Here is a 13,513-nt window from a genome sequence, read left to right as displayed (position 1 = left end):
TCAACAGGCTAGCACTTCTCTGATCAGTGAGTTTTACTTGAGAGAAGAATGTAAGAACAGATTTATACTGATAATGGCAATAATTTGTATATTTACAATATTTATAAAATTGAGAACATTAATCCATTACATCTCATTTTCTTCAGAAAAAAAGGATTTATTAGCGTTGCACTTTTTTACGTTCAGAAAATGACTTTGCTAACGATCTATTGCTTTTTAAAAAATGATGATTTGTAAGGATGAAAGAATTAAAGCACTTAAACAATCTGTTGTACCCTCTCAGGAGCAAAACCAGGTCTTAATCATTTCAGTAGCCTGTGTCTAATCAGTTTACGTCACACAAGTGACATTGCCTCTAATTGGAATAGTAAAGGCTCTCTGTAACCTTTGTTTTTAGGGATAGGAAAATAATGCAGAGTATCAGCAGCAAAACTGTATGAGCAATGAAGTTAAACACTCAGAAGGGAGATTTTATGAAGATTTTTTCTTTTTGTTTAGGATTGTATACCAACTTTGTTACATGTACAAACATTTCTACAAAGCATTCTTGTATCTTGCCTAAACATATCCGGTTGTCTGATAACTAAAGATTTTTATTTATGAAATACTGTCCAACACATCATAATTTTAAATCATGTTTCAACATTCAGTGGTGTGGTTTAATTTCTGTCCTGAAACAATTCTGCTAAACAGATTCATTTTGATACCCATAGTTCTATGTATGTTAGGGAAAAAAACTTGATGCATCTTTGAATTAGTCTTTATATACAGTATATATGTATATATATATCATCTGCCTTACAGGCAGTAGACATGTAAAACAATTTCAGATCAAATTTGCTTGGTAATATACCAAAGGTGATTTATGGGGACTAGATAATTAGATTTTGTTATTAATGTCTGTCTAGTTAGGCAAAGTAATATATTTTAAGTAATATATTTTAATAAAAAGAAGTCTATTTACAAATCATCTTACAAAACATTTAAGAAACAGGGTATTTACTATATCTTTATATTGACTGTCCCATTTTGTTATACCTTTGTTAAAGGTGCACATAAACGTTTTACACAAGTGTTTTTTTTTTGTTGTTTTTGTACAAGAGTTCTTGTGATAAGTCTGATCTGTTGATATTTTTGTGTGGCTAGTTTTGCCTGTGATGGATTGAAGTGTCCTCACGGGGGATTTTTAATTGACTAATTATACAGTATATGTGTGTGAAACTTGCAGCTCACTTTATTGATTATTGAAAGTCTAGCTTCTTACAAAAAATAAAAATCCACAGGTTTATGTTGTATGAATAAAAAAGTAACTAGCATGGTGGTTGGGTTGTGCTGAATGTCTTTGGGTGAGAGGTTTTTTCACGGTAACTGGCTTCCATTGGCTTTTGTCAGTAGGTAAACTGTCACTTTTATTTACTTGTGTATACATATGCAGCATTTAAACTTGCAAGACACTCATAGAATATAACTGTAATACCTCCGTTATACATTATATCAGGCCTTAGAATTTCTTTGAATAATAATAATAAAAAAAGATATTTAGGTTTATCATTTCTTGAAAATGATTGATTTTGTCAGAGGTGTAAACGGCAGCGTCTAACTGTTGTTGGTCATTTACGGCTTTCATTACTTATGATGGAGTTGCAACGCGTGATTTACCACTTTCTCTATCGCCAACCTTATATGCCTGTGACATTTAACAAAACACTTGGATTTTTCATTATTGAGGCAATGGTTTCATCTGCGGACCCCTGAAATTATGTGACTCTTAGTGCAGGAGGTGAACTTGGATTGGCTTCCACAAGGTTTTTATTTTTTTTAGTCAGATATTTCATGTAAAATAAAGGTGAATGTAATATAGTAATTGTAATCAGCAGTTGTAAGCAAAGTGTATTTTATCAAGAAACAATAATGCTGTAATAAAATGCTGTAAAACAAATGCAGTGATGGGATATTTTTATGTAATTCAATCGGTTGATTTCTTCTAATTTAAACAATAAGGTACAATGACGAATGACGTATTGCATAATGTGTTATTTGATGGAATGTTGCTATGCTGCAACACTAGTGAAATGGTGAATGGGTGTTCGAGTCATAGTTTTATTTTCAAGCAGCGGAACACCGTATTGACCATTCAGAAGCCAGGACTATGCTTTATAAACCCAATTAAAGCATCCATTTACATCCAACATGTTCTATAATGTAGTTGCATGTCATCACAAATTAAAAAAAAAAAAAGTTTAATACACAGTTTGAAGGTGGTGTTAATATAAATTATGATTTTAGAGTATTAGTCAGAATCAGAATCTCTTTTTTTTTTAGCCAACAAGTACCAAGAATATAACTTGGTGCATTTAAGATTGCATGTGCTGAAATATGTTTTTTCGGTATATGAATATACAGATATAAATGTAATATATTTATTTATAATATAAGCCTGTGTCTTAAAAGTACCAAATTTTTAGTTTGGAGGATAGGCTATTTTATACCTGGGTTAGAGGAATTTTATTCTGTTCTGCTCTCTTTCCACCAGAATGTGGAACAAAGCGAATTTAAAATAATTTATTTACCCAACTAAGGAATTTCTAATATAAAATGTAATACAGTATTTATTTTTTACAATGTAATCTGGTTAAATTTGGACCGAGATATTTTATTTTATTAGGAAATTATTTGATTTGTTTAGCCTGTATGATTTGGTTCTGGTGTGGTTGGTATGTTTTTGCTCTTTTTTTTTTTATTTTTTTTTTTTTATTATCTGTTTCTTGCATTTGCAATGATATTATTCATAAGTAGCCTATATCTCATATGGACTTATGGTTTTATGGTAGCCTGTGATGATCTATTAATTTAGAAATGTAAAATAAAAAATAAACATCTTTATGTGTCTTTGACGTAGACATAATAAGCGCACACACGCAATACACGCATATTTGAGCAAGCATATTGCACTGCATTACATAAAACTTAACAGCTAAAGGCTTAGTATTAATCGTGCACATGAAGAGGAATAGTGCATCTCAGTGATGGGAAAGGCTTGAGTGCTCTGCTGTCCTCTGCTGTTGGCTGAAGCTCAGAGAAGCGCTCGTGCTGCAGTTCCTACAAGACCCAATCAAACGGAACACTAACCACGGCACAAATATGAAGATGGGGGAGCGCAGCGCTAGCGAGTTGCTGATTATTGGGTCAATATTTATCAGTCTATATTAAAAAAAATATATATATATATATATATATATATATATATAATTGAAACGCAAGAGAGCTATGATGAAGATGATTATGCTATGCCAGGAATCGAGCGCGAGACCGTTGATCGCTCTCATCAGATGCTGATGATGATGGTCGCGCGACCTGCGTGATTTCCTCCCGCTGGTAAGACCGTCCGCTAATGATGCTTTCGCATTCAGATGAACATACAAACACAAACGTGTCCTCAGAATATCATCTTATGGACCCAGCTGATCATATAGCATCTTATTTATTTAACTAATCAGGTACATATGAGATGAATACAGATAATATGGCCGTATACATAAAGCTTAGACGTTGTCATTTAAACGCATCGGGGGTGTAGTATTAGTATTGTATATACGGGAGTGTTTGTACAGTGTGTATTTCCGTTGGTTGGTGAAAAATCCTCACGTTGAGTCACGTCAAAGCGCGAGTCATTATAGAGGAGCGGTGTGTTACTTCTGTCTTAGTGGCCCATGTCTTCACTTAGTAGTAGCCTTTGCAACATGCGATTAGATTAGCAAAACAAACGGAACGACTTGAAGCCAGAAGTCATAGCGTCAACGGTGTCTTTAACGGTCAGGAATGACATAATGCTTTCTAGTGGCGTTTCGTCCGTTAACGAATCGGTTCATTTGAGTGAATCTTTTAAGTGAACGCATCTTTTTCATCTCCATGCACTGACTCGTGTTTTTTGGTTCACTGAAGTGTCTCCCGCTGCCTTCCTGTCATTACAGTCCAAAAGTATTTGAGTGCTTCCTGTGAAGAACAGTTCTTTATTAAACAAAAACGTCAGTTTATCTGAACAAGCTGTTAGCTTAACTCGGAATAACACTGTAAAACCTGCAATTGTTACCTGATTCAACCCATTACATATAGTTTTGTTTGCATAAATGAATGTTTTAATTCAGTGATGTGAAATAATATTTTTACTTGAATAAAACCAGTTAATTTAGATGTGCAACAGGTGGGTTTTATAAGTAAAACTCACTGCTCATTTTCTCCATTGGGAAATTGATTTTTAACAACTTGCAAATCTTTGTGAGCTCCAGCATTGTTAATCAATGGCATATGCATTTGTTTAAGCCATCTGTTCACTTTATTTTAGCTATTTTTTTTTAAATAAATGTCTGAAAGCAGAATTCATGGTGAAAAAATACATTTCCCAAGATACGGAAATTCCACCAATTGGAGAATCAAATTGCACCAAAGGGTCTCTGCAGGGACCGTACTCTCCCATGAAACACTGGGAATTATTTAATCAAGACAGTTTCACCGTGCTTTTAAAATACTTCAATATTTGAATATTTATGCATGCTTTGCAATAAGCTCAAAATATATTGTTTCTATAGATATAATCAGATATCTATAGACTGATTGTTAAGTGAATGATTTAAAGGAGTAGCTTGCTCATGCAAAAATTAAAATTGGCTGAAAATATACTCACCCAAAGGCAATGCATAAATGTAGATGAGCTTATTTCTTTATTAGAACAGATTTTGAGAAATGTATAGCATTACATAGCATGCTCACCAATAGATCCTGTGCAATGAATTTGTGAGAGTTTAAACAGCTGATGAAAACTTTACAGTAATACACAAGTAATCTACACAAAGTTGTCTCACTTGAATCAGGAGAGAAATATGCACAGATCAAGTACTGTTTTCAAGTGCAAACAGTTCTAAACAAATAGGTCAGTGGATGTTGAGAGGACACCAGGGGATGGACTTTGTCACTTATTGGTTTAACATCAATATGCCTTAATTGTGGATTTGTTTCTTACAAACACATTCCTTTTCACTTCACAAGACATTAGCTGATGGAGCGGAGTCATATGGATTACTTTTGGATTATTGTGAAGGTTTTATCAGCTGTTAGCATACTGATGGTATGAATCAAAAGATTCAAGTTATTGGGATTTATAAAAAATCTCTTTCACTAATGGAAGTAGCAAGTAAATATGAGTTGACGGCTGTTGTTATGTTTTATGGTGATGGTAAGAATTTAAATTACACAACAGTAATAACTATAAAATCCACATTACTATAATATACAGTATTATGCATATATTTTTACAGTCATTACATTCAGACTTTTCTTTCATTGCTTTCCTGTGACTCCTCAGCAGCTCGTTTTTCATCTCTCTCTTGTTCTCTTCTTGTCACTATTAAGTGGCTCCTTAGTGGCTCTTGTTTCATTAGCTTACAGGATGCGGTCTGTGCAGACACTATTGTCATACATAATCAGAGCACTTGGGGGGAAGGGTATTTCCCCAGATGTCAACATCAAAATGTTTTTCCTTATGTAGGAGCTTCCTGGTTCCTTTGCATCACCTTATCTGAGTCCCAGCCAACCTGACAGGTGAGTCTTTAGGAGTTTCCTGTGGACTGACGATATGCACCATGAGTTTGCAAACGATCGAGAGTTCTAAAAGTCTAGTGATTAAGAGAATGTGGAATATACACAGAGTTAGATTAACTGTATTGCAGTTGTTGTTGTTTTTTAGCTGTATTGCTGTTGCAATCTCTATATCAATGTCTTTACAAATTATTTTAAAATATTTGCAAACATTCAAATTCAATTTATTGATTTTTGCTTATATTGTGAGTTGTGTCTTCGTAATGAGGCTGTGGTTAAGTTGTGGTATTAAATGGACCTTTTTGTGTTGTGTAGAATGATTGAGGAAGGAAGTAAAAGCAGCAAATCCATGGTGGAGAAAAGACAGCTCTTCATGGAGATGAGTGAGTTGCTTTCAGTGTTAACAACATTTTCTGCACAATGCACCACACACATACACAGAGGTCTTGTCAAATTCTATTCGCCCTCCACTGCCACAGGGCAATAGACTGGCACAAACTAGTCTATGGTCTTATGGTTGGAAGGCAAAAATGATTTTGAGAAAACAGTGGAACCAGGTTGATGGTCCAAGTAAAACTGAAGTATAAAATGTCACATTTGCTTTGTTATTCAGTGTATTTTTGTGTTTGTCATAGATTACACATTTTTGAAGGGATAGTTCACCCAAAAGTTCTCATCCTCATGTCGTTCCAAACCTGTATGACATTTGTCTTTTGTAGGACACAAATGGTGGAAAAATGTTATGGGCCACTTTTATGAAATTTTGTAGATGATGTTTTCAGGTTCTCTGTGAAATTTTTGTGGGCAAAATCACACCACAGCTCCAAAAAAGATTCACCACGTTTCGAGCCATATGGACCTTCATCAGACAAACTTTGAGATATAGACAAATAGTTGATCACCCTCACTGAGGTTTATTTTTGCCCTTCAGATATGCACCTTTTTTTTAAATTGTGAAATCCAGTCATTTCAGTAGGAATCTATGAAATGCTCCAGTTACTTAAATAACCTTGGTTCCCTGAGATAAGAAAACAAATGTTGCATTAACGTGCTATGGGGAATCTCCTGTTTACTCTGATACTGAAGCCTGATTTGATCACGTTTGTGTAGCTGCATGGACCAATGGCACTTCAATGCGCCAAAAGGGGTGGAGCGGACTGCTATAGAAATCAGAAGTCTCCACTTACAAAGGGGATTAGGTAAACTTAAGTGGACAAAATCTGTGTCTGCAGGGCTGGGATGTCCAAATTATAATACCTGGTGATGGTTGATGGCGATGACCAGCCGGTGGCCTCACAGATATCACCATTAGCAGTATCTAACACTTTAAGGACCCGAACTAGCTAGAAGGGCTATGACTTGTGCTCTGAATGGAGTGAAGAGGTTTGAGGATGACCCTACAATTGTTAATCCCAACTCAGACATGAAGCATAGACTGACAGTGCCTGCAGGTCATCCACTCGCTTGACCAACGCTAACAAAAGGATGGCAGTCTTAAGCGACGGGCTGCAAGCCGGCTGACTGGAGTGGCTTGAAGGGAGGGCCCGTATGGCCCTGTGGACTATAGATCTCAAGTCAGGGCACATTATGAGGACGAGATCACAAGAAGATGGGTCCTCGTTCCCTGCTGCACACCATTCAGAAAAAACTGACCATTTAAGGGCGAAGAGGCATTTTTTAGACAGGACAAAAATGGTATTAGTCACACTCGCAGGCAACCATGTCTGATTCCTCTAGAGTGGCACCACCAGGAAGACCGAACATCTGACTTCCCTGACCCGTCTGATGACCTGAGATAGCAGAGCAACCAGGTGGAAGGCCTACAAGCGAACACTGGGGCATCCGTGGGCCAGAGCATGTAAAAGTAAATTGGGTAGTGAAAGTTGTCTTCTGAGGCAAAGAGGTCCACCTCTGCCCTCCCGAAAATAGACCAGATTATTTGTACCATTTGGAGATGTAGTCTTTTTTTCTCCTGGAACTACATTGCCCCTGGACTGAACTGCTCTCAACGAGATGAGTTTGCTTGTGGCCATAAAAGTTTGACCTGAGACTGCCTTGGTGATTTATAAAGGCTACCACTGTCATGTTGTTCCAACGGACCAGGACGTGGTGCTCTTTTAAGGCAGACAGGAAGGTTTTTAGCACTAGAAAAACCGCCATCACGTCAAGGCAGTTGATGTGGAAGCATTGCCCCAGGATTGACCAGGAGCAGAATGTGGTCTTCCCCTGCAGAGAGCTCCCAAACTCGAGTTGGAGGCATCTGTCATGACCAACTTCCTTCTGGAGGTCAGTCCCAATGGAATGATTGAAACAGGCAAGGGGTTTTCCAAGGGGTCACAGTTCTGATTTAGTGGTGGGTTACCCTGAGATGAAAATGTCCCAGGCGCCAAATGTGGGACGGGACATGGGCTTTGAGCCAATACCGGAGGGGCTGCATGTGAAGACTGTGATTGACATGACATGAGGCCAAGCATCCTCTGAAAAGACCTGAGAAGACATGAACTCCTAAGTCTGAATGACACTGCTAGCCGCTTAATTTTATGGAAGAATTCCAGCTTAATCCATACCCGCATCTAGGCAGATTCGATAACTGTCCCCAGGAAGACCACTCACTGGCTGGGAGACAGAGAGCTCTTGGCTAAATGAATTTTTAGCCTAAGCTGCTCCAGGTGGCTGAGAAACAGGGACCAGTGAGCGATGAGTTCTTGTTCCATTCTGGCTGAGGCATGCCAATCGTCTCTAGGTAATTCATAGGTCAGAATCTCTTCTGTCACAGAGGGGAAAGAGCAGCGTCCATTCACTTCATAAAGTTCGTAGGGCCAGAGAGTCACCCCCTCAAATGATCCACTGAAAAAAAAATATGCCCCGGGACATATTTGAATGAGGATCTGCTTCCAAGTCAGCATCTTGAAGGGAAGATTCATAAGTGCATGAGGAAGTAGCGGCTATAAGTAGACTTGCTGTACGCTAGAGAAACCATTTCCACTGCTCATTTTGCAAGCAGAGTTTGCACTTCAGACTGTAGAACGAGAGTATTGTCGCCCTGTACTGAATTTTGAATAATGCCTCTGAAGCAAGGTGGCCTGCGAGCAAACTGGAGTGAGTAACCTCATTCTATGGGGCTGGAGCGCTTAGGCAGGAAGTGGTGATTGACCTGCGACAACTTCTGAGCTGCAGTGAAGCACTTTGCAAATCTGCCAGGCAGATTGTGGGTAGATGTGTGCGGTGACCACCTCTTCTCTAGGTGGGTGCTTGCCATACCCTCTCACTTCAGCACCTTCAACAGAGGTGAGGTCGGCAGAATTAGAAAAGTGGACATGCGCCAAATAGGGGCACCCCACGCCTCTGTGAGTTCATCGTGAACTTCCGAGAAAAACAGAACTGGAATCTAGCGGGAGATTTGTTGACGACAGCCCAGTGGGCATCATTCATCTAAACGGCTGTGGGCAGATTCTTCTGGAGACGACCATTCTAAGCCAAGATTCTCCACAGCCTGGTGAGAATGTGAATCAGTTCGTTCTCCAGCTATAGGTGCGGAGGAGAGAGAGATAGAGCCTATCCAGTGGATGGGGATTATTAGGAGACCACGACTGACAATGGCCAGATGAGGGAATTTGCCCAGGACACCGGGGATACACCCCTACTCTTTATGAGAAGTGCCATGGGATTTTTAAAGACCACACAGTATAGTGTCCCTGTCACTAGGGCATTAGGACCCACACAGACCACAGGGTGAGCATCCCCTGCTGGCCTCACTAACAACTCTTCCAGCAGCAACCTAGTTTTCCCAGGAGGTCTCCCATCCAGGTAATGACCAGGCTCAACCCTGCATTGCTTCAGTGGGCAACCAGTCTTGGGCTACAGGGTGATATGGCTGTGGCTTCTAGCGATCTTCCACTGCCTGGAGCGAGCTGCAGAGTCAGCGGGGAGATTACCTTTTTAGATCCGTGCATTACTATGAATGCAAATTAATACACCTGCCGCAGTTAATGTCATTAGTAATATATCATTTATATTTGCTTGTATGTTTTGAAGGTATATTTTATTTATTATTAATCTGGAATTAATTATTTAAGAAAGTATTAATACAAGTAATTTAATAAAATTGCACAAATAAATTCAATAATTGTTTTGGAATCAGATAGTGATACCCAGAATTGAAATTGGATGCCAAATGATTCCCACCCCAAGTAAACAATGACAAAATTTGAATTTTGGTGCAAACTGCTTGTGTGAGGGCTGATGTGAAAATAACAAAACCGATGCTTGTGACTTTCACCAGGGGCACAAAACTTTGATGTTATTCGTCTCTCAACGTATAGGACGGCATGTAAGCTACGATTTGTTCAGAAACGATGCAACCGTAAGTCCTGTTTCCATTTATTTATTTAAAAATACCATTCAGTTTGTACAGTATTTTGGTATTTGTACAAAGTCACTTTGGTTGTATATCATGTTTTTTGTTCTTGTATTGGAAAAATTACAAAACATGTCCATTCTGTATTTTTAATTATCTCACTGGTGTACTCTTCCTGTCGTAGTTCACCTAGTGGACGTGTGGAACATGATCGAATCTTTCCGTGACAATGGGCTAAGCACATTAGACCACAACGCAGAGATTAATGTGTCACGTCTGGAGACCATTTTGTCCTCCATCTTCTACCAGCTCAACAAGCGGCTGCCCACCACCCACCAGATAAACGTGGAGCAGTCCATCGGCCTGCTGCTAAACTTCATTGTGGCCACTTATGACAGGTGTGTTGTTAGTGAGGGAGATTTGCTTTTCTCTCAGGGGGTCTCTTGTGGCAGTATGTCCCTGCAAACCTGATGGACTGTGAGTCATATGCATCGTGCCAAGAGTGAGTGTTTGCAAGGCATAGGCTCTGTTCCAAAACATATTGAGCTGCCAAAGGAGGCAGCCTTTTAAGACATCGTAATTACACTCCCAAAGTGAAGGCTGTTTCAAAAGATGGGCATCTGAAATATGTTGCTTACTTAGATACTGTCATGATACTTCATGTTGGTGTGTCAAGTGACTACTATGTGAGCGACACTATTAAAAATAGACAGTGGACCTGTTTTAATGCAAGATTTCACCAAAATTTTGCTAATGTGCATTGTGACGAACTCATTGAAAATGAAAAAAGAAAAAGAACATAGAAAAATAAGTGTCAATTATTAATATACCTACAGCTGATTCAGTAGCAAGCAGTGATGAAAACAAATAGCCTAAAATTATCTATTTTCTCCCAAATTTTCAGCAATTGGTAAGTCCCCTTTTGAACAAATGTTGAACCTATTCACTAAAATGAATACACTTTCCAAGACTAAAAATGAGCTAGAGGACATTTTAGCATTCTGTTTAACAATTTAACAAAAAGGGAGATTAAGCTTTTTGAAATGCTTCACTTCTACCTCTTGGAAAATGTAGCTAACCACTGAAAAAAAAACACAATATACTGTAAACAAAAACAGCTGAGCTGCAGTAACTCAGTAAAAGCATAGTTAAGTTTGTAGCATTGTTAGGCTACTTTCCAACACTGAGTTTACCAAAATGTTCCGTTTACACACATATTTCCAAAAGATTGGCTATAAGAGTATGAAATTTGCTGTAGACCAAACAGTAAATGTAATTTAAAGAACCTTAAGGGTTAGGATTGCTATAATAAAACGACTTCTGATATAATATGTTGTTTGTTTTTCAGTGAAGGCCATGGGAAACTCACAGTGTTTGCTATGAAGGCAATGCTAGCTACGATGTGTGGTGGTAAAATACTGGACAAATTACGTTGTGAGTATCATGCCTGTTATACAGCTACTCAGCAGTGATTTGCAATGGATATTTTCTGTCATTAATAGGGGTTCAAATGCTTTATAATGCTAAACTGTTATTGATTAGTCATTCTGAACTCTTCCAGGGTTGCCAACTCTCATGCATTCAGCGTGAGACTCACGCAATTGACACATGCTTTTCACATGCTTTCACACCCACACAACCATTTTCTCACGCAGTGAAAAGCACTCTAAGTTGAAAATGTAATAATAGGATATTGGCAAAACAGATTTGGTAAACGCTCAAGTGGGTATTTGTTTTTGCGCTCAGGATATGCGTCAAAAGTTGTTATTTACCATGTGTTTTTGTAGCGTTGAGCCAATCACAGACAGATCTGTTGATTCTTGAACAGATCTGTGATTGCGCACTTTCTAGACTAATTATAACCTGTTTAGAATTATATATATATATATATATATATATATATATATATATATATATATAGTACAGACCAAAAGTTTGGACACACCTTCTCATTCAAAGAGTTTTCTTTATTTTATGACTATGAAAATTGTAGAGTCACACTGAAGGCATCAAAACTATGAATTAACACATGTGGAATTATATATGGACTTATGTACATAACAAAAAAGTGTGAAACAACTGAAAATATGTCATATTCTAGGTTCTTCAAAGTAGCCACCGTTTGCTTTGATTACTGCTTTGCACACAAATGGGGTTGGGACCATCAGTTGTGTTGTGCAGAAGTCAGGTGGATACACAGCTGATAGTCCTACTGAATAGACTGTTAGAATATATATTATGGCGAGAAAAAAGCAGCTAAGTACAGGAAAACGAGTGGCCATCATTACTTTAAGAAATGAAGGTCGGTCAGTCAGAAAAATTGGGAAAACTTTGAAAGTGTCCCCAAGTGCAGTCACAAAAACCATCAAGCGCTACAAAGAAACTGGCTCACATGCGGATCGCCCCAGGAAAGGAAGACCAAGATCACCTCTGCTGCGGAGGATAAGTTCATCCGAGTCACCAGCCTCAGAAATCGCAGGTTAACAGCAGCTCAGATTAGAGACCAGGTCAATGGCACACGGAGTTCTAGCAGCAGACACCTCTTTAGAACAACTGTTAAGAGGAGACTGTGTGAATCAGGCCTTCATGGTAGAATATCTGCTAGGAAACCACTGCTAAAGAAAGGCAACAAGCAGAAGAAACTTGTTTGGGCTAAAGAACACAAGGAATGGACATTAGACCAGTGGAAATCTGTGCTTTGGTCTGATGAGTCCAAATTTGAGATCTTTGGTTCCAACCACCGTGTCTTTGTGCGATGCAGAAAAGGTGAACGGATGGACTCTACATGCCTGGTTCCCACCGTGAAGCATGGAGGAGGAGGTGTGATGGTGTGGGGGTGCTTTGCTGGTGACACTGTTGGGGATTTATTCAAAATTGAAGGCATACTGAACCAGCATGGCTACCACAGCATGCAGCGGCATGCTATTCCATCCGGTTTGCGTTTAGTTGGACCATCACTTATTTTTCAACAGGACAATGACCCCAAACACACCTCCAGGCTGTGTAAGGACTATTTGACCAAGAAGGAGAGTGATGGGGTGCTGCGCCAGATGACCTGGCCTCCACAGTCACCGGACCTGAACCCAATCGAGATGGTTTAGGGGTGAGCTGGACCGCAGACAGAAGGCAAAAGGGCCAACAAGTGCTAAGCATCTCTCGGGGAACTCCTTCAAGACTGTTGGAAGACCATTTCAGGTGACTACCTCTTGAAGCTCATCAAGAGAATGCCAAGAGTGTGCAAAGCAGTAATCAAAGCAAAAGGTGGCTACTTTGAAGAACCTAGAATATGACATATTTTCAGTTGTTTCACACGTTTTTGTTATGTATATAATTCCATAATTCCACATGTGTTAATTCATAGTTTTGATGCCTTCAGTGTGACTCTACAATTTTAATAGTCATGAAAATAAAGAAAACTCTTTGAATGAGAAGGTGTGTCCAAACTTTTGGTCTGTACTGTATGTATATATATATATCCTCTACAAGCAGCAAAGTTTCGGGAGTGAAATATAAATCCCTCATACCTCACATAAATGTAAGATTCATTTTCAAATGGGAGAAAAA

General features: G+C 38.7%; 1 protein-coding gene across 5 annotated transcripts in view; it reads left to right on the top strand.

Moving 5' to 3' along the window:
• The first annotated feature begins 3,038 nt into the window (after positions 1–3,038).
• Positions 3,039–13,513, top strand: part of LOC132111690 (dystrobrevin beta-like) — a 34,964-nt gene continuing 24,489 nt past the window's right edge. For all 5 annotated transcript variants that reach the window (XM_059519237.1, XM_059519238.1, XM_059519236.1 and 2 more), the window contains exons 1-6: positions 3,039–3,375; positions 5,543–5,595; positions 5,908–5,975; positions 9,875–9,955; positions 10,134–10,347; positions 11,298–11,383. In XM_059519237.1, coding sequence (XP_059375220.1) covers positions 5,909–5,975; positions 9,875–9,955; positions 10,134–10,347; positions 11,298–11,383 — 448 coding nt within the window. In that variant the 5' untranslated portion in view covers positions 3,039–3,375; positions 5,543–5,595; position 5,908. The remainder of the gene's footprint in view (positions 3,376–5,542; positions 5,596–5,907; positions 5,976–9,874; positions 9,956–10,133; positions 10,348–11,297; positions 11,384–13,513) is intronic.

Source organism: Carassius carassius, chromosome 31 (assembly GCF_963082965.1).
Source record: "Carassius carassius chromosome 31, fCarCar2.1, whole genome shotgun sequence".
Classification (NCBI taxonomy): domain Eukaryota; kingdom Metazoa; phylum Chordata; class Actinopteri; order Cypriniformes; family Cyprinidae; genus Carassius; species Carassius carassius.
Note: the sequence above shows the minus strand (reverse complement) of the source record. Positions and strands in the feature narration are given on the sequence as shown.